This window comes from Clytia hemisphaerica, unplaced genomic scaffold (genome assembly GCF_902728285.1).
Source record: "Clytia hemisphaerica strain Z4C2 unplaced genomic scaffold, Clytia hemisphaerica genome assembly, whole genome shotgun sequence".
Taxonomy (NCBI): Eukaryota; Metazoa; Cnidaria; class Hydrozoa; order Leptothecata; family Clytiidae; genus Clytia; species Clytia hemisphaerica.
The window spans coordinates 590,133-617,622 of NW_027104543.1; the positions used below are offsets into that span (position 1 = coordinate 590,133).

Here is a 27,490-nt window from a genome sequence, read left to right on the forward strand (position 1 = left end):
AGCATGTTATACATTTTCTATTAGACAAACTATTCCTGAATCTGAAAATTCAAAAATTGTATTGAAAAAGTTTGATGAAGAAGAAAATGAAGACTTTTGCGAGGAAGAGTATTTCAACTTTGAAGAGCTTAGTTTCGGCGAAGAAAAAACATTTTGAAAAATTTTTCGCAGTAAATGGTGTATCTTTTACCGAACAATAAAAATTTTTGCGGAAAACTTTTCTAAATGCTTCTTTGTCTCGAAATCTTCAAAATAGTGGTTTTTCATCAATTTTTCATCTGGATTTTGCTTAAAAAAACAGTCATAACTTTTGACACATCTTTTTAGAAAAATTTTCCGCAAAATTTAAAATAGTTCAATTCTTTGCGGACAGTTTGAAAAAAGTTCGAAACAAAAAGGTTAATTACCCATTAAAACTTAGCATTTTTTATAAAAGAAGGTGATGCAACATATTATTAACGTCTTTTTAAAGTTCATAACGTCATTTTTGCAATCAAGTTTTTAATTACTCTTAAGGGATTTGATTAAAAAGCAATTTATAAAGGCAATTCTTTGTTAAAAGTGTTAAAGAATCTAAAACATAACTTTTATGTTTCAGATACTAAAATCAATTTTCTGACTATGGTCAGAGCCCTTAAGGCTTTATACATATTGACTTTATAATAACTTTGAAAAAGCATGAAATTTTCCTTGTCCTCTATATTTTTTACACAATAAAATAAAATTGTATCATAACATAAAGCTAAGGCTACACTGATGGTTTTTTCAGGCGGCTGAAATGCAATTAGCGTTGCGTTGCAAGCGCGCGAGAAATTGCAAAATGTAGCACGTCAATTTTTTCTGCAATTGCTCTGCAACGCAATAAAAATATTGCAGAACAAATTGCAAGTGTCTGCAACAAAATCAGTTTGAACTGATTTTGTTGCAGAAGAATCTGCAATTTTTTTGACGATGTTTATCTGACATTCCATTCTTATTACGTCATTCGAACGTCGGACCTTCGAAAATCGAATGTTTTTGATAAAATCGAATGTTTTGTAATTCGGATGTTTTGTAGTTCGAATGTTTTGTAATCCGAATATTTTGTAATTCGAATGTTTTTTTGACGTTTTTCCTGGTTCCTTCCTTTAGATGGCTAGACAGCAACAATTTTCAGGCGGCTGCAATGCAACAATTGCATTGCAGCCGCCTAAAAAAACTATCAGTGTAGCCTTAGCTTAAGTCTAAATAAAAATATTTATTTATTCAAAATTACTAAGCTACAAATAAAAGAGCCCTCCCCCCCCCCAGCGGACCCAAAATTCACGCCATCACGTCAATTTTTTTGATTTCACGCCATCACACCTGAAAACTTAGTTTTCACGCTCATATTTTATTCTCTGGATAAATTCAGTTTTAGATGACGTTTAGACCCATTGGTATGGATAAAAGGCCGTTATATAAACGTAATTTTTGTCCACAAATAGATGTGTGTTCGGTCGTCAATCAGTTTTTCGGCATTCTCATGCGCGTAAGTCAAGATTATATAGTTTTTACTATTGGAAACACCTGAAAAATTAGGAAGGAATTTGACCTCTGTTTTTCTATTTTTAGTAACATACAGAGGTCAAAGTCTTTTCGGGTGTTTCCGAATATCTCACTTTGGCTACTTCATCATCTATTCAGATTCCCTTTGTTAAAAGTGACTATTGGTCGTAAAACAGTTTCTAAAAATCTGATGCGTGGATAGAAATCTCTTTATAAGGGTATGTTTCCACGGTATTTTTTCTCAGTTACGAAATTTTTAGTTTTGGAAAACGATTGATATTTACAAATCTATTTTAGCTTACAATCTGGAATTTTAGGAGCCGAAATTTTAGTGATTTGGTGATTCCATTGATTTTAACTCCTAAAATTAAAAAATCAATTTTAGTCTATACGGAAAGAATAACTAATTTAGGTGAAAACTTGACACCAAAATTTCTTTTCTTAGAAGTGCGTTTTCAAATAGTTTTCAACACTGGTGAATCTATAAAATGAGCTGATTTCAAATATGTAATTCTTATTTGCATTAAGGGGACCGAAGTACCCGAAACTTCCAGTTGAAAATAATCAATAAATTATGGTGCATAATTTTTTGAGAATTCAAAAGAATCCAATCAAGCATGAGAAAATATGCAATTAAAATACGATAAGAACAAAGAAATGACATTATCATTGCACAAGTGCAATTGAATTCCCATTGCAACTAAGGGACCCCTTACAGACACGCTTCATTTTGAGGAAAAAAGCATGAATTTATTCTATCTGATAATAATTCTATGGTTGAGCAACGGAGAAAATTTCTGAATTTTGAAAGTGCTATTTTATGACCAATGTCAATTCAATTTGAAAAATAATTCATGTATATATGTAGTTTTCAAAAGGGGAACGAGGAGGCGTAACCATGGTTTGCGCCGACGGGAGAAATTTTCAATTCAGTATTGCTAAATTCACCCTCATTTACTCTCTTTTTTCAACCCTCTCATAGCATTCGACTTTATTTTGAAGACTAGCTAGCAACTGCTATAGACAGTTGGAAGTTACGAGGATAAATGGTAGACGAATAAAACTGTTTGCACCGTTTCCTTTTTGTTTTAAAATAAGATCTATAGGAGGCCCCACCATAGTTGCGGCCGACCAAGAAAATTTTGAAGTTTGAACCTTCTAAATTGGCTAAATTGGACATAGAATTACGATTCAAGTAATAAATATAATTTTCACGATCACGCTGAACTGCAAATTTCACGCCATCACGCCTAAAAAAACTCGATTTCACGATCACGCCGGCACTTCATTTTCACGCAATCACGCCGTTTTTTTCAAAATTTCACGCCATCACGCCACGAAAAACCTTCCATCACGCCAGCACGCCAACCACTGGGGGGCCTCATAAAAGCATCAATGATAAAAGATAGGTGAGATCAAAGAAGCACAAGTCTTTTTTGCTTAGTTAGGATTGAAAAAATAGTAGGCTTTGGACTTTATATCCTCAATTATTAGGTTGGCTAGTAAAAACACGTCAACATAAAAACATTCTAACTAATACCAACATTCTTTATGTAAACTCCCGGGGGGGGGGGGCACTCAAGGTAAATGACCTACCAGACGTTCGGCCCTTAAGGGTAGGTTTTTCATAGTTCAGCTAGTGCACTGTAAGGGTAGGAAATTACAAAACTGCACTGAACTGCACTGTAAGGGTAGGAAATTGTGATAAAAGGCCAATATTTTGGTAAATTTTGCACAAAATTGGTCAATTTTGGAGGAAAAATTCCACATTTTCTTGGAAAATTGCAAAAATGTTCGCCCTTACGGGCGAGAAATTTTGAAAAAGTGCACTGTAAGGGTATGATTTTTCATGGAAATTCACTGCACTGTGAACCGATTTAAGAAACCAAATTTTGGGCCGAACGTATGGCCGTTTTCAGATCGAGTGCCCCCCGGGTGTAAACTTCTTTTTACGAACCAGAAAGTTTTACTGAGACTTGGCTGTTCTTATTTTCAGGCACTTTGAGCCTCAAATTGCTCTTATTCCGTAAATGTAATTGACGTATTGAGAGCGTTATACCCAATTTTTACTACTTTAATTGAAATTGAAATTGAAATTGAGTAATTTTGAACCTTACTGTTCTTATAAAATTAATCTTATAAAAACGTTTATTTAGTTAGTATGAAGTCTATGTAAAACCATAGCCCCATAAGATTTTTTATATCTTATGTATGCGATATTTTTAAGGGATAAGTTCGGGGAAAAATTTTAAAAGCAAGAAAATCAACAAAAAAACCCATAAAGAAAAGGTACAAAAAATTAGTAATTTAAAACTTTAAAATAAGATATTTATAAATTTTTACTGTATCGCAGGATAAGTAAAAGTTGTCCTTCTTGTATTACTTTCTGTTTGCATTGGTCTTTCGTGTTTCAATCGCTATAAAAAATACAATATGCAATGATAAATTGGTGAAAGGTCCCGGGGGAAGCTTTAGGCAAAAATAGGATATCAAGTGTCTCTAAGGATCACTTTTTGGCTGAAATTTAGTCTCTCTATGGTTCAGGGTTTTGAACCGGTCCGCACATAACTGTGGTGCTTTCCAACCTTAGTAGATTCGGTGAAAAGTACAAAGATTAAAAGTTTAAGCACGAACCGTGTTCCCCTACATGTAAAAGTCGGTTTAAGATGGTCTCCCATGAGAAAAGAGCTACAAACATCAATACAATACATATACACACTGGGAGGGGTTTATCTAACAAATCCTGCATTACTAAAAATAGCCAAAATGAACGACAAATTTCATAAAGAACGACAAAAAAACGACAAATTTTATATTTTACCGTGCACAACCCCCACCTCTTTGTTTATCACGGGAATTAAATAGATGTGGTTTAAAGATGACAAATTACGCATGCGTGTTACTAATGCAGGAATTGCAAGACGAACCTACTGCTGGTTAAAGGTACAACCAGATGGTTTAAGATATTTGGCCTACACAAACCTCCAATGGCCGTGGGCAAAACTCCAAAATATTTTTCTATTTGTTGGTTGAATATCTTAACGTTCAGAAATATATAGATAAAGAGATTTTTCTCAGTATTATGAAAAAAATCTATAGACCAAATATCTCAAACCATCTTATTATCCCTTTTAAAGATTTTTAGTCATAAAGTCCTTTTTGATACTCTTTCCCCCTTCTCACAAACCTCCTGGGACCTCTTCACACTGGAAATGTTGGCCAAAAAATTGTTCCCAGTGGAAAATCATACACACTCTAATTTTGTCCCTACTGAGAATAATCAGATTCAAACTATTTTTTCCATCCCCACTTAGTTTTCTGGCTCGAAAACAATCAAATTCAAATCCCCCAGTCATTAAAAAGCATATGAGCATCAACTTCCATCGAGTTTTGGTCTGTTATTTTTAACCACACTGGCTGAAAAACCCCAGCGGGTCTGAGAAAGGGGTGTATTCTTTACTTACTCTCTTTGATCAGATCAATGGTTTTCGTTTGCGCAGTTTTAACATTTTCTTTGTTTTCCGTCAACAGTCTTTCGCTTTCAGACATACTTTGAAATATTCTTTCAAGTTCAGTTTCAAGGACAGTCAATTGGTCTACATTGATCGATTGCCTCTCCTCACGTGGGAAATTTGCTTTTCCTAAAAAAGAAAAGAAAAAACGATATGAACAGATTGGAAACACGGGGGGGGATAACCTTGACGGGCCACAGACACGCAACGCTGGAGTTTGAAGAGTTAACCCTGATATGAATGTTTTGTTAATTTGGGTCAATAGCCAAAGTCGGCCCTATCAGATACACATCTTGAAAATTAGTAAATCTAGGACCCCTGTCAGATATCTTCCAACCCTGACCAGCAACACCTAAGTGAGCCCTCCACCCGGGACTGGACTGGACTGGAAAGAATAAAAAAGCTTCCACATTTCGTTTTATTTCATTTCCTTTAACAAGACCATAACTCGAACACACAAGGGAACGCAGATTTATTATTCCAGTTATGGAAATTTTAGTAATGTAGACTTGTTTACAATACAAGGCTTTGTTGCCTGAAGGGACCGTAAAACTTGTCGGAGTTAAGGAGACATTCGAGTTATAGAGGCTCGAGTTAAAGAGACTTTAATATATGATTTGATTAAATGTTTTTAGATCATCTATGTGGTAAATCATCCTAAGGTTGCACCAATGAGCTACGCTAATAAGAATTTCCTCGTGTTTTTCATGAGATCTTATTTCCTGTCCAGAAAAGATGACCGAATGGGTCAGATATATATCATGGGTTCTTTTTTCAGAATTTACTTAAATCTAGTTTAGTTTTCTGAAATTTCAGGCATAAATCAAAAAATCAAAGGGGTTTGACCTTTCTCGACTCAAAAGTGCAAAATTATCTTTTCAGGTTAGCCAAATCTGATTAAAACAATTTTCACACATCGAGGCCTTACAGTAAGTTGGTCTAATGTCAGCATTACTCATCGAATCATAGCCCGTATAAAAACCCCACTCTGGAAGCCTTTTATTGTTTTTTTTTTCATTGTTCCACTCGAACTTACGTTGAGAAATTAATTTGTTTTGCTAACTTTTTGATCATATGATCAAATCTTAAACCAACAATAATCTTCCAGACCAGGGTTTTTTATACGGCCTATGATCGAATCCTGCCACCCTTCTTTAGCATTGGAAATAAAAAAAAGGTCGGAATCGCTGATTAAGAGTATGTTTCGTTGCTTAGCGGTTAAAATCTTTTTTCAGACAGTGACCATCATGTTACCACGATCCCTAAAGAAAGGTGCTGGTATTTATTAGGGATATTCGTTAGACCAACTTACGATAAATGGTAGTATAACAATAAATTTTACAGATGTGGTTAGTGGAGAGAGAAAGAATAATAAATGAAAGATTTACTTAGATAGTTAGTGACATCTTCAATTTTGGATGTAACATGTTCGATTCCTATTCCAATGTTTTGATCATCATCTTCTACACCTTTGTTACTCTCAAATGGAACAACCTTCAATTGGAAAAATTAATTCGATACTTTCAATCACCATCTTGATAAGGCTGTCACTCACCCTCACGAGCCAGAGCCGTTAAACAATTCTGCGACGTAAAGAGGCCAGTGCCGTTAAAACTAGATGAATTGTTTAGGGTTACACCCCGTCAACGCGTCCATCAGAATCATCAATAGGAATGTTTTGCCGGGAATGAGAAGTTTCTGCCGCTTTACGGTAATTTCTACAGAAGGACCCCTAAAAGTTGAATGCGTTAAATCTTACCATTGGTCCACAAAGCCTTCTCATGTGTTTCTTATTGGCGCGTAATTGATTTTGAGATAAATATTTTTCTTCTGTCACCAAAACACCAGCCACTAACAAATTTGATTTGGCGTTGACTTTCTTGTAAACACGTGAAAACAATTCGGACAAACGTCCAATATAAATGAAGCCAAGAAGCGTTGATATGACAATGTAGGAACCAAGAAAAAGTTCGAGTGCAACATGATTGACAGCTGTACCTCCTTCCTCTGGGAAATGTTTACCAAGCATTACCAACCAGCCATAATATAACTAAAAAATAAAAAATGGTAACGCTGATTCGCATGCGAAGGCCGGTCTCCACTTGCCTGTGCTTCGATCGGACTTTTTCGAGCAAAGCTACTGGCCAAAAGAAAAATGAAGCAACTCCATGTTGAAATGTGTTCAACTTTTCTTTTGAGCTCACGCTACACTTTTATGACGTAATCTTTTTTCCAAGTAAAAAAGATTGAAGCCAAAAAGTGCGATCACAGCGCGCGCAAGTGGAGACCAGCCTTGAAGTTCAAGATTCAGAATAACCTATGATGAACCAGTTGGCAACAGAACGTCAAAACAACATTCATAACTTCCATTTTACAAAGTATTTCTTAATTAGTGCAAAATTGTTGCTCTCTGCTTGATGCTCAGCAAGTAAGAAAAGAATAAAATGTAAAAGCATTCCAGGGAGAAATAGTGAGGCCCTAACTCACCTTCGGGTAGATAGCTATCGAAAGAGGAACCTTCGATTCGCTTCCGACTGCGGTCGTAGACTTACCTTCTTACGTTCAACGGAAGTATTGGAAAATTCAGCATAGCAAAAAGATTCGGAGTACAAACAAAGAAAAAAAGGTCATACCACATCACTAAACTGTTCCAATTCGAAATGATTTTCATCGATATTTTTCTTTGTATTTCCAAACAATTTAGTTGAGCCACCAAATAACATGAAAAACACGAAAATGTAGGGAATGTATAAATCCATGTAAAGAATCACGAATCTGCATGTCTCCAAAGCAACATTAGCTAAAAAGAGCAAAAGGATAAAATTTTAGGAATTGATTTTCGGGGTGAGCTGGAGTTTTTACAATATACTTCACTAATTGGTCATTTGAAGTGGATAGAGATGACGCGTTCTTTAGAAAAAGTAACAAAATTGTTTTATTACTGGTTAACGACCAACCAAATCAAATAAGAGCTTGTAAAAACTCCAGCTTGTCACTGATTTTTAAAGGTTAATGGGAGTGTGAATTACTGAAATGTCTCCTAACTCGAACAAGTTTTTTATTTCCTTTACTTAACACTCTTGATTCTAACTCAAAATTTTCATAATTCAAAGAAATTTTCATTTCTCGTTGCCGAACAATGGGCTGTTCCATTAAATTTCTATACAAGTGGGTGAAAGAACATTTCCAAGGCAAAAAGGATTCTTAGGAATGTGTGGATAAATCCTGGAAAATGGCAAAATTTGCAAAATAGCCCTTACAAAAATTATTTTTATACCTTGAAAGTGAAGGTGGACGAACTTTTACCCTCTGGAAATTTTAGAATATTTTTTACACCCTGGAAAAATTAAAAACAACTCCTTTATACCCTCTGGAAATTCTTCTCCTATTACCCCCTGGAAATGTTTGTCTAATCCCTGTATGGATATAAAATGGAACGGCCCAATGCGCAATCCTTGTGATGTGCAATTTTTAGAAAGCCTTTCAATTGTAAATGTTGATTGTAAATGTAGACTTATTAAATGAATACCTGTGCTAAAGACAATAATTCTCGTTGATTCGAACTTCTATCATTCGAATTTCTCGAATTTCTCATAAAATGCTTTCGATAATTGAAATCTCTCTGTCATTCAAACTAATTAGATTCGAGTTCGAACTAGCCATAGTCAACAATAATACTTACTTAGCAATACATTGATTTCAGAGAAGAATCGAGCAATCCTCAACGTCTTGTACAAGCGGAACCAAACCAAAAGAAGCGTGATGGCGGAAACAAAATTGGCTGCTCTGTAAACTTTCATATTCGGTGATACAATATTAGTAATATGTAGAGCGAACATAATAACAACGAAAAGTAGAGAAACCCATTCAAATATATTCCAGTAATCTTGCCAGAATGTTGATTTGTAACTTTTGATTCTTTCAATTTCTTTTTCAAGAAACTCTTTTTCTTCTGTCCACCGTGGATGACAATGAGGTAATTGTTTTTTGATGTAATTAAAGCGGTGTTCTTTATAAGCTTGGTCTTTCGCGTTCAGCAGTCGTATTGTTAGGATTTGCTGTAATGAAACAAGTAAATAATTTAGGAAAAATAATAAATTCAATTTTGGATGGAGATTTCATTAGAGTGAACTTTTTAATGAAACAGGGTTCCTTGACTTTCATGGGACTTTCATCTGATGTCTAAAATCAATTCTAAAGCTTATCTTTACCTTTCTATCTTAAGATTCTATTTTTGTACCTAACTCAAGATATTGTTTTTCAGCCAGAAATTTTGTCCACTTTTTGTACTTTTTGAAGCTCAATATCTCGAGTTAGATAGAGAAATCATCTATACTCGCAATATATCTCAAATCTTAACTTTTAAAGATCTTTCCAAAAATATACAATTTGTCTATTTTCTCAAGCTAAAATTTTAATTAAATTTTGACTCTATGATTTTTGCCTGAAACCGTCATATTTGTTCATATTTGTCCGAAAAACACACTAAAGTGTCCGAAAAAAAAGCACCCTTTCCCTTAGCTTTCCAAAAATGATTAACAAGTGCTTTGACTAAAAAATTCGCACGGTTTTACAAATTTCCCCTACTACCTTATCGGGGAAAAAAATGTCGGAGTTTTATTTAGTCGGGTTTTTTTTTTCGTCGGGGAAAAATTTCTTCACCTAGAGGCATTTTCGTCACTTTCCCCCGACCAAAATTTCAAATTCGTCATTTTTCCCGACGAAATTTACAATTTAGTCACTTTCACCCAACTAAATTGTCCAAATTAAATGGTTTCCTTCACTAGCTCGAAAAAATATCTTGTAATTCGGCGTTTAAAGCACTAATCTTGGTTAATAAAGTTGTAAAAAATTTAGACTTTATTTTTGGTTAGGGTTTGAAAAATTGGGTAAAAGTTTTGGTCGGGTGATAAAATATCGGGGAAAAAATTCGTCGGGGGAAAATTTCGTCACCCTCTCAAAATTTTCGTCACTTTCCCCCAGTATTATGTTTTTTTTAATTTTCAGGGAATTTACTTAGAGGGGAAAAAATTGTCATTTCTCCTGTATTGCCTCTCCAGCGTTATCAAGCCACGATAGTGTGCTTTTCCGGAAAATTTTTGTACATGGGTACATCAGGTACTGATGCTTGTCCGTGGGTTAAGATCTGTTGTCCGGGAGGGGGGTCATAATTCAATATGTCCGGGGGCTAATTTCTAAAAAACGTTATATCCTCCACCTCCATATTCAAATTTTTTCTGGAGAAGCCCAATAATACATCTACAAACCACACTACTGCCAAAAAGATTACCAAGAAGAAATGACGTCAGAATTCTGTGTCTATCAATGCAACGACTACAATCTTTTCACGTTTCTACCTGGTAAACTCGAACTTAAGGCCGGTCTCCACTTGCGCGCGCTTCGATCGCACTTTTTTGAGCAAAGCTTCCACGCTATTGGTCAAAAGAAAGATGGAGCAACTTCATTGGCGCGATCTGACGTAACGGTTGAAAAAATTTGAAATTTGTTCATTTTTTTTTTCGAGCGCGCGCTACATTTTTATGACGTAATCTTTTTTCCAAGCAAGAAGGATTGAAGCCAAAAGGGGCAATCGCAGCGCGCGCAAGTTGGTAAACCGGCCTTTAGTCTCTTTAAATCTTGATAGGCGTAGCGGTCAGACTGGGGGTGCTGATTTTGTTGGGTTGTTTCAGAATTTATTACCATTCACTTTTGATTCATTTGTCTTTTAAACCTCATACTCAAGTAGAGTTTGATTGTTGTTTTTTAATTGTAATTACATTATACCTTAAGGGTAGAAATTTTCTTTCTAATTTCCTATTTTTCCTTTACACATCCACGAAATGAAATTCCGCGTAACACGAATATTCTATGGATTTAACAAAACAAAAATAGGCCATTTTGTAAAGGAAAATTTCTCTCAACTACGAAATTAAATTTCTCGAAACTTCCGCATTTTGAGCTGTGAACCGCGAAATCAAACTCCGCGAAAATTTCTTTACTTAAGGAAAAACTTACTTTTATCCAAAAGAAAAAGGTAAGTACGACGAACAGCATAGCCAGGGTGATAAATATGATATTATCTTTGACCGGTGTAAACTGTTGATCATATGGCCGGTACGGTATTGCAAAGATAAGGATAGTTGCTAACAAAGTGTGAAAAACGTTTCCAAGGTTACTAATGATTGCACGTCGTTTACCGTACAATTTCCATTTGATTGACAACAGCTTTTTGATTGACGGGTGCATCATGAGGTCTACTTCTTTGTACATCACTATGGCCTAGAAAATGAAATTTGTTGGTTTTTATTGTATATTTGTTTTTTAGATCGTCAAGATATTGTTACGATATACAGTTTTTTTTAAAAGTAGTTTTGCAAAAAGAAAAGACAATCGTCAGAAAGGAAAAACACACGATTTATTATTAACGAAGCGAAGGAGTTATGAGAATTTACAGATACTAGACCAACATGCGGTTTTTAATGCCTGGCTATGTTGTAGACAAGCTTGTACAAGAGTATGGTGCTTGATAAATGGTAGAGCGAGTTTTTTAATCAAAATATGATAATTATTAAAAGTCAATAGAATGAAACTTGAACAATTTTTCCAAGGTGTTTTGGACCAGCCACTGCTCTCTGCTTATCTTCCTTACAGGATGGCTGATCAGAGTTCAATGATCGAAATGGTCAAATACCAGACCCTTGGGGTTTAGAGAGCATATGAATCGCTGAATAAGAACAAGGTAAACCAAAGTAAAGGTAAAAATGAATTCCCAGCAGGCACACGACGTTGTTTTGAAGTTTATCTAACGTTCGCAACGTTCGCAACGTCTATATAACGTTAGATGAACGTTAAGACAACGTTGGGTGCCAGTTGGGTTAAATAATGATCTACCTCTAAAACATTTCTAGCATTCTTCGATGACACATTTGATTTAACATCAAACTCAAGATGGTCCAGATAATAATACCGTCGTCTCATAGCATTGTCTTCAACAAAGAATTGGTTCAACCCTTCATACGCCAGATGTGGCATTTTTTCAATCATCATGAACATGACAGAATTACCGAACGAATCATAAACACCTGTTGGTGCACCAAGTTTCATTAAAAATTTGACAACTTCGTGACTACCTGAAAAGTAAGAGTTTGAGATGTTGAAGAAATTGAAAGTGAAGTTCTTTTATGATACAGTTGACGCTCTCTAAGTCGACGTTCTACTTTTCAATAGGCTCCCTTATTCGATGAAATTTAAAGTAAAAAGGTGCAGTTCTATGCTAACAAAGCAGAACAAACAAAAGAAAATTTGTGCTCGCGTGGCGTCGAAAGGGGAAAAAAAGTTTTTTTTTGTTTAAGAAATGCTGTGTAAGCAATGGTAGGAGATACGTTGAATGATTTCCTTTAAAATGAAGTTTATTATCAACTGAAAGTCAAATTTATCGAGTCTTAACCTTCATTCATCTCAAGTCCATGGAAATCTTAACTGCTTCCGAAGGTACAAAATACTTCCAAAGAATTTCTTAATGTCGAAGTTTTAACAGATGTTTTCTTTTCAATACTGAAATTTCGTGCATTTTTTTCCGTCAAATACCAGAATTACGGATTCTAGGACGCCCTCTTTGAATTTTAGATTTTAAATCAGTAGGTGAAAACTCTCATAGAAATATATCAATGGAAAGCACCTATCGAAAACCTAAGGTTTGAAAGTTGTTGCAATTTCCCCAGAACATGCCTGTCTAGTCAGTAAACTCAAAAACCCCTGGCAGCTACTGTTAGACCTGTAGGAAAACGAATAATTGTTTGTTTTTAGCAATCAACTTCAAACTAAATCCAAGTAGACTAGCCTAAAATCCAAGAAACATCTCTATCCGAGTCTCTATCATTCTTTGTCCAAGCACGATTAATTGACACCAAAGTTACCATTTGTAAGCGCTATAGGAATCATAACAAACCGAACTAGGGAACTGAGTACAACAATTGATTAATACCTGTTTCAGCTGCCACGTGTAAGGGTGTTCGATTTAAGAAATCTACACCATCGATCATAGCACCAGCTTGTATCAAAACTTTCATTGCTTCTACTGAATCGTATCGTGCTGCATAATGAAGAGGTGTCTGCTCTTCACCCTCTGTTTTGGCTGTGATATCCGCTAAAAGTGAAGAAATTATACAGTGAAACCTCTAATCAACGTACACTCCAAAAGCGGACACTGTCTAAATAGCGGACACAACCAATTCCCCCTTTTTTAACAAACGCCACTAAAACAGTCTCCAAAAAGCGGACACCTCCAATTAACGGACACTTTGCTTACTCTCCGATGGTGTCCGCTAATTGGAGGTTCCACTGTATTCATCTGGTGGCTGTCGCTAAAGCTGGGAGTGAGGGAGCCCAACTGGCACATAACATTCTTTCAACGTTTATCTAACGTTATATGGACGTGACGTTGTGGACGTTAGATAAACGTTGAAACAACGTTGTGCGCCAGCTGGGAGTCTATGTCTTTTTCTATTTACGCTAGACTTGGAATTTCGAATGCCGAGATGGAGCGTCACGCACCTACTCTCAGCCCCCAGTAACTTACCACCTAGATCAGATTACCAAATCTAAGCTACTCATTCGCTGATTTTGTGGTTTCTCATGTTAGTGATGGATTATCTGATACAATGGTGGAGTTTCGAAAAAAAACCCAACACGAACGACTTGAAAACATTTACCAAGATTTTCTTTGTTCATAATAAGAGTTGAAATCGTTCCTCACCAAGATAACATTTTTGGCGGATTTTTGCCGAAACTAAACCCCCTAGATTGACAATCAATTCCACGTACCTCCATTAGCAATAATAAATGCCACCATTTCTTCATAATTGACTGCAGCTGCAAGATGTAACGGTGTTCTCCCGTACTGGTCCCGATGGTTCACATCGGCTCCTTTTTCAATGGCAAACCTTGCGACGTCAATGTGCCAGTCACGTACTACAGCAAAGAAAATACTTTGACCATAAACATCAGGGTAGTTCATACTAGCACCAGCGTTTAATAGAGATTCAACGAACGCAAGGTTGACCACATCTGTATCATCTTCACCAGAACCCATCCTATGTGAGGACAATAAAAGATAAATAGCGCAATAATGATAGGTTATTCCAATAAAAACCCGTTTATTAAAAGGGGGGGGGGTGGAAGATATTTTGTCCAGAAGTGTTGAAAAAATTATGAAAACTGAAATAACTAAAATTCGCAATACCAATAGCTAGGGAAGCGATTTGAGACTTTACAAAATCATAACACTTTTTCTAAGATAGGTGAATTTCCAGAGATAAACCCAAACCCATTTTTTCGTTACTGAATTTCGACATCCTTCTGCTTTATACACTCTTTGGATTTGGTTGGTTGTATGATTGATCATATCATATACCCCTGTGTCACAGACCCGCTGGGAGCCCAGCCCCACAATTTCAGCCCCAATTGGAAATTAAGTTTTTTTCATCCTCATTCGAAATTCAATGTTTAAAAATTGCACTTCAGAGGGGGAGGAGTATGGGGGTTTGCGATTTCCGAAATACCGAATAATTTTGCTAAATTTCCGAGATTCCATAAAAAAATATTTGCGCAATTCCGATACCGATTTTTGTGGGTATTTTTCCTCATTTTGACTAATTTTTCATCAAATTTTATTTTTCACGTATGAATTCCGAAAAAGGGGGGGGGGGTAAAAATTTTATAATACCGAAATTCCGTGGAAAAAAGGGTCAATTTCTGCAATTCCGAAATACCGTACGCCCCCCCCCCTTTCAAAACCATTGCCAATTAATTTTTTAACATTGGAACATAGGAATTTCTGTCCCAAAGGGATTTCAATAGGAATTTTTATCCCCACTGAGAAAAAAGTTCCACAGGGGCTGCGAGACAGGGATGCAAGAAATGCGCAAGGCTTGTGTCAATATTTTTGACTGACGTGTTTTTGCTAGAATTCTTTATTAAATACAACGCCATGTTGAATAACAAATTACTCTAGCATCAAAACAGGCTCCGGAAAATTAGAAAAAGTGTAGACTAAATATTTTCGGATCAGGTCCGGTTAGCGTGGTACACGGGTACAAACTATACATGTGAAAGCTACAACTATACTTTGTACCCGAAACTATTTTACTGACCAGATCGAATTCACTAGTATACTTTGTACCTATTACAAGTATACTTTACACCCGCGATCAATTATACTTTGTACCCTGATAGAGTATACTTTACACCCTCGATCAAATATACTTTACACCCGCGATCAAATATACTTTATACCCTGATCAAGTATACTTTACACCCGTGATCAAATATACTTTACACCCGCGATCAAATATACTTTATACCCTGATCAAGTATACTTTACACCCGTGATCAAATATACTTTACACCCGCGATCAAGTATACTTTGCACCCCGATCAAGTATACTTTGTACCCGTGATCAAATATACTTTACACCCGCGATCAAGTATACTTTGCACCCCGATCAAGTATACTTTGTACCCGCGAGCAAGTATACTTTACACCCGCGATCAAGTATACTTTATACCTGCGATCAACTATACTTTGCACCCGCGATCAAATATACTTTACACCCTCGATCAAATATACTTTATACCCTGATCAAGTATACTTTACACCCGTGATCAAATATACTTTACACCCGTGATCAAATATACTTTACACCCGCGATCAAGTATACTTTGCACCCCGATCAAGTATACTTTGTACCCGCGAGCAAGTATACTTTGTACCCTGATCAAATATACTTTACACCCGCGATCAAGTATACTTTGCACCCGCGAGCAAGTATACTTTGTACCCTGATCAAATATACTTTACATCCGCGATCAAGTATACTTTGCAGCCGCGAGCAAGTATACTTTGTACCCTGATCAAGTATACTTTACACCCGCGAGCAAGTATACTTTGTACCCTGATCAAATATACTTTACACCCGCGATCAAATATACTTTACCACCGCGATCAATATACTTTACCCCCGATCAAGTATACTTTGCACCCGCGAGCAAGTCTACTTTGTACCCTGATCAAATATACTTTACATCCGCGATCAAGTATACTTTGCCAGCCGCGAGCAAGTATACTTTGTACCCTGATCAAGTATACTTTACACCCGCGAGCAAGTATACTTTGTACCCTGATCAAATATACTTTACACCCGCGATCAAATATACTTTACACCCGCGATCAAATATACTTTACACCCGCGATCAAGTATACTTTGCACCCCGATCAAGTATACTTTGTACCCTGATCAAATATACTTTGTACCCCAATCAAGTATACTTTGTACCCATGATCAACTATACTTTGTACCCATGATCAACTATACTTTGTACCCATGATCAACTATACTTTGTACCCATCACTAGTATACTTTGTACCCATCACTAGTATACTTTGTACCCTGATCAAGTATACTTTGTACCCATCACTAATATACTTTGTACCCTGATCAAGTATACTTTGTACCCGGCAGTAGTATACGCTGTACCCCGATCAAGTATACTTTGTACCCGCGATCAAATATACTTTGTACCCATCACTAGTATATTTTGTACCCCTATCAAGTATACTTTACACCTGCGATCAAGTATACATTGCACCCATGATGCCATCGTGCTGGCATTAGCTCCCATTTGAAATGTCATTTTGAGTCAAGGAATTCCCTTTTGGCATTTCAAGTCAAACAAAAGAACCAAAATAACGAAAAAAAAGTGATTTATTTTATGTGTGCACGTTTTTTATTTAGTCTTTTCTATATATTGTAAAATTTCTAAGATTTGCCGTAGTCTAGCCTTACGGCAAAAAAGGTTTCAGTCATAATGAGTGCACTTTTTGAGAGATTTCATAGCTGTTTATTGTGGGGGCGTACGGGACTTCCAAAAACCGATAAACCGCGAAAGAATAGCTCTATCACCGATAAACCGACAAAATTCATCCTCTTCACCGACACCGACTTTTTACTTTTGCTTCAAGGTCTGTAAAATAAAGTAGACTGCATATATCCCCGAAATTTTTGTAGCAAAAATAACCTATAATCCCCAATGCATGCTGGCAGGAATTCAAATTGTTGTTGAGGAGGTAGCGGGAGGCGCAACCATGGTTTGTGCCGACGAAAATTTTTCAGTTTTCTAGCTTTCGTTTAGGCTCAAAACTCCCTATTTTAGACACTACTTTTCCGAAAATAAGCTGGCTTAGTGAGGCAATACTATTCAATACGGGTTTCTGCATTTGGTTGGCCTCGATGGAGAAAACTTTTGTATTTTCTCAACGCTCCATGCGAGTGAAGTGAGCGAGAAACTTGTACAAGTCCACGATTTTAAACTCAAGAATTATAATCTCTTATAAATCTTATAAATTGTGTTTCTGGAAAAAGCATCTTTTGAGGCCCTAAAAGTATTACTGAGCTGGGCTATTTTATTTTCTGCTGATCATATATACACAGTAGAGCCAGTAGAGCGGTGGGTAGGTCAAGGATGGGGAGAAAAAAGTAGAATTTTAGATTAAGGCTCTCCCTTGTAGGCTAATTCTGACCCCTTTTGGTCGCATCAGTATAGCGAAATTTGTTTAACTTGAATTTGTGTTCATTTTAGAACCATTTAGGAAATGCGAGCGAAGCGAGCAAGAAAAATTTGCGACATTGTTTATTGAGATGGATTGTGTAAAGCCAATTAAATAGAGTATATGATATTGAAATGCGAGCGAAGTGAGCACAAAATTATCGACTAGAAAAGGAACAAAATTCAACCACGTTAAGTTATTTTAATAACTTTATAAAATTATAAAAACTTTAAAATCAGGCATATAATATATGACCAATCTTATGAAAATTCCACATACGTTCCTTGAGGAACTGTTATTGGTTCTGGTATACTTTTTCTAAATATTCAATGCAAAAAGTTGACTCTGTTTGACGCGAGCGAAGCGAGCGAACAATTTTTCCAAAAAAGAGCTTAAATTTGACCAAAAATTTAGTAAAAAAGGAAAGCGGCGCTAGTTTAAGACAACATTCTAAAGAGCAAATACGAAAGAGAAATTCCTTCTTTTGGCGCCCCTTCAAAAAGCCTCCACTGGGAAGGGGCAGTTGTCCCCCTGCCACCACGCTACTGTATTTAAATAAACAGTTTTTCCATCAGAGCTTTCACTAATGGGTTATTGCTGAACATGTGTTATTTTGACTAGGTCAGTCCTGTTGTTTTCTGCAATCGAAGCGAGCGAAGAAAATTTTACTCCTTGATTTTTGATTATTTTTGCAAAAGAATACCTTATCTGGGAAAACTTCGTCGGGGAGAAGTGACGAAATTTTGGACAAGTGACGAAAATTTTCCCCGGCCTTAATGCGTTTACCAACTACCAGCAAGTGACGAATTTTTCCCCGACGAAAATTTTCCCCGACGAAGTTTTCCCTGATAAGGTGATCAATTCTCAGAAACCGACGTACTTGATAATCACCGAAAAACCGCTCGCTTTTGATTCTTTCACCGAAAAACCGAACAAAAACAGCTCAATCACCGACACCGTAATATTTCCCCTTCACCGATAAACCGACATATTTCGAGCTCTTCACCGATTCTCATTGGCATATGTCACTCACTAAACCTTTAAGGCCGACGTTTACCTCGGCCTTTAAGAAAGAAGAACTTTGTAAGAAACTCAATGTTGGTACCAGTTTTTAGCACGTTTTGGCGCAAGGCTTACTCTTTGAAAAATTACTTTTGGCGCATGCAATAACCATATAGGGTACTCTGGGTTTTGTCTTTCTACCAAAATTTCAATTTAATTTCCTTCAAGATGAAGTCACTATATAGGTAAATAATATGAATTAATGGTCAATTTCCCTTTTGTCTATGCCTTTTTAATATCAGTAGGGTTTCGGTAGAGCAGCGCATAAAACACTGAACTGTGTGTGTAGCCAGGGATATGTTATAGCGTAGCTGGATGGAGGACGAGAATTCCTTAGCGGATTGCTCCTTTGTCTTTTCTATTGTAAACTGTTCATAATAGAAATCCATCTCTGTCCCCTTAAGTGTTCTGTTTTTTTAAGAAAAGTGAAGCAGACAAAGTATTCATGCAGTACGTTTGCATATATTTTGCTATGATGTTCCCGCTTTTCATCAAAATAATATTTGCAAAAGATACCCCAAAAGCTTCTTTGTAAATGAAATCTATTTTTATCAGCGTGTGTTATGAATTTGAGAAGCTTTCGTGATTTCTCTTTAAAAATTTCGGATGTAAATATTTTGACAAATATTGTTTCAATCGACTTGAAATTTTTTTTATAATCAGACATACCGACTTGCTATCTGAAAATATCAGTTAGAAAGTGAGGCATCCCGCGGTGTAGCGCGGTATTTCAAATGAATAAGAGCTATTTATAATCTTACAGAAGGAATTTCTTATAACTTTACTAATGAAAACAATGTTTTTCATTTTTTTAAATTGTCATTCACCAATGTTTTACAGACCCTCTTGATAATTAAAAGTTTTTAATCGTGAACAATAAATGCAGCAGCAGAATCATTGGCTAAAAAGAAATCCAAATTTCACGAATTTGTAATTAAAAAAGTTTAATTTCATATAAAATTTCAATGTCAGGGACAGAGATAGAACAAGGCTTTTTCAAATGTGCATTATCCAGCTACGCTATAACATATCCCTGGTGTAGCGCACTGTCATTGAAGATGTCGTCCATTCTGACAATCGTATAAGGTTTGATTCAATATCAGTAGTTTGATAGTTATTCATTTAGTAGCAAACAATGTCCCTCAAGTAAATCCAGTTGAGCAACTATGTTAAAAAGATATTAACCAAGCAAAAATCTTGTGTGCTGTTTTTGTTTGTGAAAGCTTAGCTTAGCTGTGTGGACTGGCAGTGCAGACGGGACTTTCGATTTCTCGCTTTCACAAATGCTCTGTGTAAAATGCACGAAAGTTAGAAAAAATATCTTGAAAAAAATCGAAAGAAACAACATGAATCTGGACATGAATATTTTTCTGGCGAGCAAGTGCGCTACGTGAAGCAACAAAAGCCCCTGCGGGGCAATTAAACAGTTGTTAGCGGTTAGCAATCGAGATTTTATGCGTTTTTGTTACATCCTTCTATGGGATCACCCCCCCCCCCCCCCCAGAAGATGGGGGGGGGAATCAGATTTTGGTGCCAGGGGGGGAGTGAAAATTTCAAGCCTGATGGGGGGAGAAAGGCGAATAGGGGGTATATTCAGTCCTTTACCTAGTGGGGGAGTAATAGGATAAATACAGACCTTCCTGGTGTGTTTGGGCATTCAGGCTTATGAGCCTGTCTTTCTAGGGATTTTGAGAGTCTTTTTTTGATATAGTAGCTTGCGAATTGAGGCGAGTCTGGATTATCACTTCGCAACCCTTATACAATACGGCTAGGGGGATTTCCCAATTGGGGGAGCACGAATTTTAAAGACAGGTGAGGGGAAAGGCCAGATGGGGGATTTTAGCTCATATTAGGGGGGACCAAAAAGCTGGAGGACGCCATGGACCTTCTCTATGCAAAACTTGAACGGGTTTTTGCTGGGTTTTATGCCATGTTTCACCATAAAGTCATTAAATTATGAAGCAGTTTTGTTAAGCTTTCATCAAATAAAGTCAAAATGTTTCGAATAATTTCAAAAATTTTAACAGCAATCTTGTTAGATTCTACCCTTGGGGTAAAGAGAGTTGGCGCTTCAGTAGTTGTCAAGAAAATTGTTCAAACTAATTTTAAACATATTCTTGTAGTTTTAAGAGATCGGTATGGATTGGATACTCCATTTGACCACATCATCAATCGCATAAATATTGACTATCCCCAATGATGATAGAGTTGAGACAACGTTGTAAATCTTTGTATTTTTTTATATCTAAAGGATTCTTTTTGAATTTTTTGAACATCTTTTTCACAGAACACAGAAAACATGCCAAGTAATTCATTGTTTTGCTTTATAATTTTCTTTATTTTTTGGTGTTTGTTAATTTAGAAACGTATTTTGGTCGGTGTTTCTAATCCGCGGATACAGCCATAATCACCCATAATCATCCATAATCACCCATAACCACCCATAATCACCCACAACCACCCATAACCACCCATAACCACCCATAATCAGCAATCGGCTACCTCATTGACTGTTTTTTCGTATATAAAGGAATGCACTCCCTTGTAAAATCATTCTAATACACCTTTCCTGGGGTGTTGTTTGGGATTTTATGTTTGAGTGTTTCCCTTAGATATAGATTATTTCCTTAGATATAACTAAGATAGAACTAGATTAATTATACCTCACGGAAAATTTGACCAGCTAAAAACACCATACGGCCCGGCAATCGTCCGTACTGGGACGTCCTGCAGCGTACTTTGCGCGGCCTATAGCTCAGTGACCGGTGACGGTGGAGTGATGAAATTTGGCATGCTTTCCGCCTTTGATATGTTTCACGTCTCTAGAAGGTTTCAAGTCGTGAGACGTACCCAGTCCGGCGCTAGGCAGGGTGGCCAGCGATTTTAGTCATTGAAAATCAAGTATATTCAAGTACTTTTTGGAGCATTTTTGATTATTTTCAAGTATATCTTTGCTATTTTCAAGTATATGAAGGTGCAAAATTCAAGTACATTCAAGTATATTTTGAACTTTACGTATGGTGCTTCGTTAGAATAGGGATATCCGGATCCTCAATTTGCCAGAAATTTTATGGGCTTCCCTTTCTTAAAAATATTATGACAAAATTGTGTGCACAGAATAATGTCACTGATGCCAGAATTATTTTGACATTTTCTCAAATTAAACAACAGATCAAAATGTGCTATAGAAACTAGTGGATTTATGACACCATGGCGTACTACAGCGGTTGTCTAATTTCTAGAATTTTATTACTAACAGCTAACGCAGCAAGGTTGTCAAATCAGAAGATTTGGTTGCGAGTGAAGTGGGTAGAATTTCTTTTGCAATTCTAAGTAGTAGAAAGAAATGTTCCGATATTCCCAGAATGTTTTCTAGAGACTATCAGAAATATTTTCTTCAAATATCAGACTTCAAGACTTTTAAGACATTTCCAGTTCGAGCAGACGAAGAAACTGTATACTTAAGAGTTTAGTCAATTCAGTCAAATCAAAAACTTTGCTGAAAAATTGACACTTTCCCAATTTTCAACTTCTTATTTCTAGAATCATTTCCCTATGGCTCACTGCTCCCAGAAGGTTTATTTTCTAGCAAGAGTTTTTAACATAGAAAATTGGCGAGCACTTTTCATGTAGCACTTTTCATGTCACTACCTTTCAAACTTTTCAAAAATACCACCATCAATTTTAGATAGGTCACGTGTCCTGTTATTAGTGGGTTTCATGATTACTTGGAGGACCCACCATGGTTGGGTCCGACAAAGAAAATTTTGAAAAATAGGGATTCAAAGATTGGCTAAAACTATCAATTTCAAGGGACTCTAGAAAGAAATTTCCTGATTTTTCCCTGACTTTTGAAGAATTTTACAAAAATTCCCTGGCTTTTCCATGTTTTCCCTGACTTTTTCTAAAAATAGCCCTTTTTCCAGGTTTTCCAGGTTTTCCCTGACCGCTTTAGCATTAGCCTGCACAGCAATTAATTTACCATGGGCTCCATTTTCAGCAGTAGCTTGATTTGCAAATATCAGATATCCATTTGGTAGAAAAAGAGTGAAAATTTGCACATTGGATATATTCTTTCAATACATGCTCCAAAGGCTAGATTTTTGAAATTCTCAATGAGGGTTATCTTGCAGTAAATAACTTGAGCTGAAGAATATCTAAGATTCTGCTTTACTTTTTTTTTCATTTTTTGTATGCCCATTAAGGTTCATCTTTTTTTAAAAAGCCATATCAAATAGGTTAAGTGAATAAGACCAACCTAGAATGTCTAACCTTACAAATAGGGTACAATACATTGTTATCAGGAGGACCCACCATGGTTGGGTCCGAAGAGAAAATTTTGGAAAATTTATACTTTAAAACAGCCTGTAAGAGCCCTGGAAATAGAAGATTTGATTGAAAAAAGAAATTCAAGTATATTCAAGTATTCCAATTTATCATTTTCAAGTATATACTGGAAAAATGGGCATTTTTTCAAAAACTCTAGTATAATCAAGTACCAATATTTTTTTCCAGTATATTCAAGTATTTTCAAGTATTTCCAGTATCGCTGGCCACCCTGCTAGGGGAGGGGGTCATTTACGGTCCCGTACAGGTCCTTTACGGTCCCGTAGCGCCCTTCCGCCAACTTTTCAGGACTTCGAGCCTATTTTTTCGGAATCTACACCCAAAAAAAACATGAAATGTTAAAACCTGGAAAAAGGTTTTAAAGGTGACCTTGACCCAATTCGATCCTGGGATCCCTAGTGCGTGAACCCAACGCCTTATACCACTGGGCCAACTTCTGGCCGTTCTATGGAGAAGTTTCTCATGGATATCGTACCTTCGCTACCTTGGCTTGGCCCAGAGCTCAATAGGGACCCTCAGAGTATATTTTAGACTTGGCCGAAGGTGTACGTCAGCACCAAGTGCTTCACGAGTTGTAGAAAGGTCTCACTGCTTTCCATCCCACCGGGGACTCCAAACTGGTCTGGTACGAGTTCTAACCCTCCTTTAGAGCCTTCCCATGAACTTTTCAGGACTTCGGACCACTTTCTTTGGAATCTACACCCAAAAAATCATAAAATATCATTAAAAATTGGGACTTTGACCCGAACCCTGGACGGGGAACATGCCTGGAGTGCTTTTTCTGGCTATTTATACCTTGCCCAAGGCCCGACGAAGCAGTCAGCGAGTCAGGCAAAGTTCCCCAGTGGGACAAATTGAGGCTTCTACAGCCCTCCATACAGCCGGGCCTCGTTTTCATGTAATTCTATTTCTAGTTCTATCTTAGTCATATCTAAGGGAAACACTCAAACGTAAAATCCCACACAACACCCCGGGCAACGTGTATTATAGAATGATTTTACAAGCGAGTGCATTCCTTTATATATGAAAAAAACAGCCAATGAGGTAGCTGATTGCTGATTATGGGTGGTTATGGGTGGTTATGGGTGGTTATGGGTGATTATGGGTGGTTATGGGTGACTATGGGTGATTATGGATGATTATGGGTGATTATGGCTGTATCCGCGGATTAGAAACACCGTATTTCGGTGCGTAAAATTGATTTTTGCACGAAGCGGGGGGACAGTCGCTTGTATTGTCCGAGTTATACCCATGTACAAGTGGACTTGTCTTCAGGTACCAAGGTGTTCAGGTACCGAGTTATTTGTGTTTGGGTGTCAAGCAGACTTGTAGGGAGTACCATGTGAACTTGTAGGGGGCACCAAGTGGACTTGTAGGGTATACTTAATGGACGTGTGTTCAGGAACCAAAAAAATGACGTTAAGTTTTACCTTTTTTAAGCCAATCCTTAATGCACCAAAAGACAAGAGCGTGCGCAAAAAGGGTCGATAGGATATTCAAAAGCATAGCGGTCGCCTAATAGTACACCAAAAATTACAAGCAAAATTGGTTAAAAACTTATCTCTTCGAATTTTATTTTTTCATAAACATTTTAATGAAAGTTTAAAAATTCATAATTAAAGACCAGAGACATGAAATGAAATCTTAAACAATGTTTCGTCCTTAAGTCTGGCTAATAGCATATGCGGTTCAACCCACATACCTTGTAACATCATTTCGCTCTATCAATTTAAGTGATGGGTACAAAGTATAGTTGATCATGGGTACAAAGTATATTAGTGCCGGGTACAAAGTATATTAGTGATGGGTACAAAGTACAGTGGAACCTCTAATTAGCGGACACCATCGGGGAAAGGAGTTAAGTGTCCGCTAATTAGAAGTGTCCGCCTTTTAGAAACTTTTGATCTCGGAGCTCCAATTTTGAAATTAGGCCATCCCATGGTGTCGAAAATACAAAATTGCAGTCTAAAGACTTATCTGCAGACACTAGGCCATAGAAGAGCTCGAGTGACTGGCAAGAGGTTAAATGAAGGTGATGGGTACGGACTTGAAGTACCAGTGATTTATGATTTCTTTGGCCCACCTAAATTAGTTGAATGGGTCAAAAGAAAACTGGAAATTTGTAGAAATAATTTGAATAATAAGACTAATAAGTGCTTGAAATAAAAATATCTATAAAATTGTTTTTTCAATTTTGGACGTCTGTGACCCGTTTGATATTCAATGTCCGCTAATTTGAGAGCTAAATAAAATAGGGGTTTTGGCCATTTTGTGCGAAAAAATTTGTCCGCTAATCAGAGGGTCCGCTAATTGAGTGTCCGCCTTTTAGAAACTTTTTTATGAGGATTTGACTAGGAAACGGCCGGGGAAAATGAAATTGTCCGCTAATCAGAGGTTTCCGCCTTTTAGAGTGTCCGTTAATTAGAGGTTTTACTGTATAGTTGATCATGGGTACAAAGTATACTAGTGCCGGATACAAAGTATATTAGTGATGGGTACAAAGTATACTTGCTCGCGGGTGCAAAGTATACTTGATCGCGGGTGTAAAGTATATTTGATCACGGGTGTAAAGTATACTTGATCAGGGTACAAAGTATACTTGCTCGCGGGTGAAAAGTATACTTGATCGCGGGTGTAAAGTATATTTGATCACGGGTGTAAAGTATACTTGATCAGGGTACAAAGTATAGTTGATCGCGGGTATAAAGTATACTTGATCAGGGTACAAAGTATACTTGATCGCGGGTGTAAAGTATACTTGTAATGGGTACAAAGTATACTAGAGAATTCGATCTGGTCAGTAAAATAGTTTCGGGTACAAAGTATAGTTGTAGCTTTCACAAGTATAGTTTGTACCCGTGTACCACGCTAACCGGACCTGATCCATATTTTCTTCCTATGACATTGTCTTTATCCAAAAGTCTTTTACGGTGGAGCCCCATAACTCGAACCTCTAACCTCAAACTAGTCCCTTCAGATAATGTCTTTTATCATCAACGTGAAAAATATGAGCAATCTGATTGGCTAAAAATGCGTACAAAAATGCTGTATTTCATATTGAACCGTACAAATACAAGACCTCGTACAGCATAAGGGGTCTGGTAAGCGAGTGATCCTATTTTGTATGTTGATTTCATCAAAATAAAGTAGAGAGAAAAAAACAAAACATAGAAACATAGGCAAAGCGAGATACCCTGGAAAATTTATGAGGGAGTGCAGACGTTTATGACATATTCATTATCTTTTGATAAAACTAAAACAAAGACAGTAATTACAGTGTCATAAAAACCGCTCTCATCCATAAGTTTTGCAGGGCATCTCGCTACGTCTATGGACACAACTAGAGGGAAAAATTTGTTAATTATTTTTCAAGTTGACCATAAACCAATTATCACTGCTCGTACAATATATGATATATTTTTCTGTATTTTCCATATTTTTCTATATTTTCCTCCCCTAAAGGCAGAACATGCTAAATTTTTGAAGGCTTCAGATGTTCTTAACTTTTTGGGTTTTAAGTCTAAAAATGTTCTTAACATGTTCTTATTTTCTCCATTTTGTGACCATTTTTACCCATTTTCCTAAAAAATCGGGTGTTTTCCAGTCCGCAAAGCCTTAAAATGTTCTTAACTTGTTCTTAGAATTTTGGCCATCGAAGCCTTATGTTCTTATGATAAAAAAACGTGTAATTTATTACCTTGCAAAGTAAGTCAGCAAACTCTTACTACTAGGGTCAATGTAAGGTAGATGATTGTCAGACGTCTGACGTTGTGCATCGTTCCACTCTAACAAGCAGCCACGTTTTGAAAGACGATTCTGTTCTTGATGTGATAAATGTTCGATCGGAATCGGGCCTTTACGAAAAAGCGTCGTCGAACTTACGACAAGATTACGAGAACAATCGTATTCTGCATACTGTTCGTAAATATCCTCGTGTTGTAGTTCATCAGGAATTAATGTTTTTCGTTTTAATATATCATGATTACCACCATTTCGGCTACGAAATGAATTACTTTGTCGACTTGTTAGAGATGCTAGTTCAACACTATCATCAATGTTGACTCCAAATAAAAGTTCCTTTACTTCGGATACTTTTTCACCAGTGTAATTGGCGAAATTTGTAAAGAAGCCACGAACACCGCTATTATTGGCTCCTCCTGCAGTAGGCATGTTTTGTTTTGCAGCTTAGGGTAGCAAATCTAACTTTAATTTTTACACAAATTTAAGCTTTTACTGTATCATGGAAATTTCTATACCATATTTATTTCATACAAAAACTTTCCCTCAGCCTTTTTATGAACGTCTACATGTATATCACTTGAAGCCAGCCAAAAATATTTAAAAGCAAAAATTCAACTACACCGTCAGCCACTTGAACATTTTCAAGGAAATTATATTTTCTGTCACGCTCATCAATCCATTAAAAAAGAGAAGCATT

At 36.7% G+C, this 27,490-nt stretch overlaps 1 protein-coding gene across 1 annotated transcript; it reads right to left on the reverse strand.

The window, feature by feature from the left end:
• Nucleotides 1-684: 684 nt before the first annotated feature.
• Nucleotides 685-27,490, reverse strand: LOC136822605 (uncharacterized). Its single transcript, XM_067078869.1, has 11 exons — nucleotides 26,750-27,490; nucleotides 13,863-14,131; nucleotides 13,024-13,185; nucleotides 11,931-12,169; nucleotides 11,055-11,318; nucleotides 8,722-9,097; nucleotides 7,673-7,839; nucleotides 6,799-7,089; nucleotides 6,428-6,533; nucleotides 4,992-5,168; nucleotides 685-3,944 (listed from the first exon to the last, which is right to left on the reverse strand). Exons 1-11 carry the CDS (start codon nucleotides 27,220-27,222, stop codon nucleotides 3,907-3,909), a joined length of 2,562 nt encoding a protein of 853 aa, XP_066934970.1. The 5' UTR covers nucleotides 27,223-27,490; the 3' UTR covers nucleotides 685-3,906.

What these genes read in the sequence shown, in the direction of transcription:
- LOC136822605 (XM_067078869.1), bottom strand. Translation starts at nt 27,222, where the DNA reads ATGCCTACTGCAGGAGGAGCCAATAATAGCGGTGTTCGTGGCTTCTTT. An exon ending in ATGCTAGAAATGTTTTAGAG is followed by an intron (nt 11,319 to 11,930) that starts GTAGATCATTAT and finishes TTCATTTTCTAG; the next exon opens with GCCATAGTGATGTACAAAGA. An exon ending in GAAGGCTTTGTGGACCAATG is followed by an intron (nt 6,534 to 6,798) that starts GTAAGATTTAAC and finishes TTCCAATTGAAG; the next exon opens with GTTGTTCCATTTGAGAGTAA.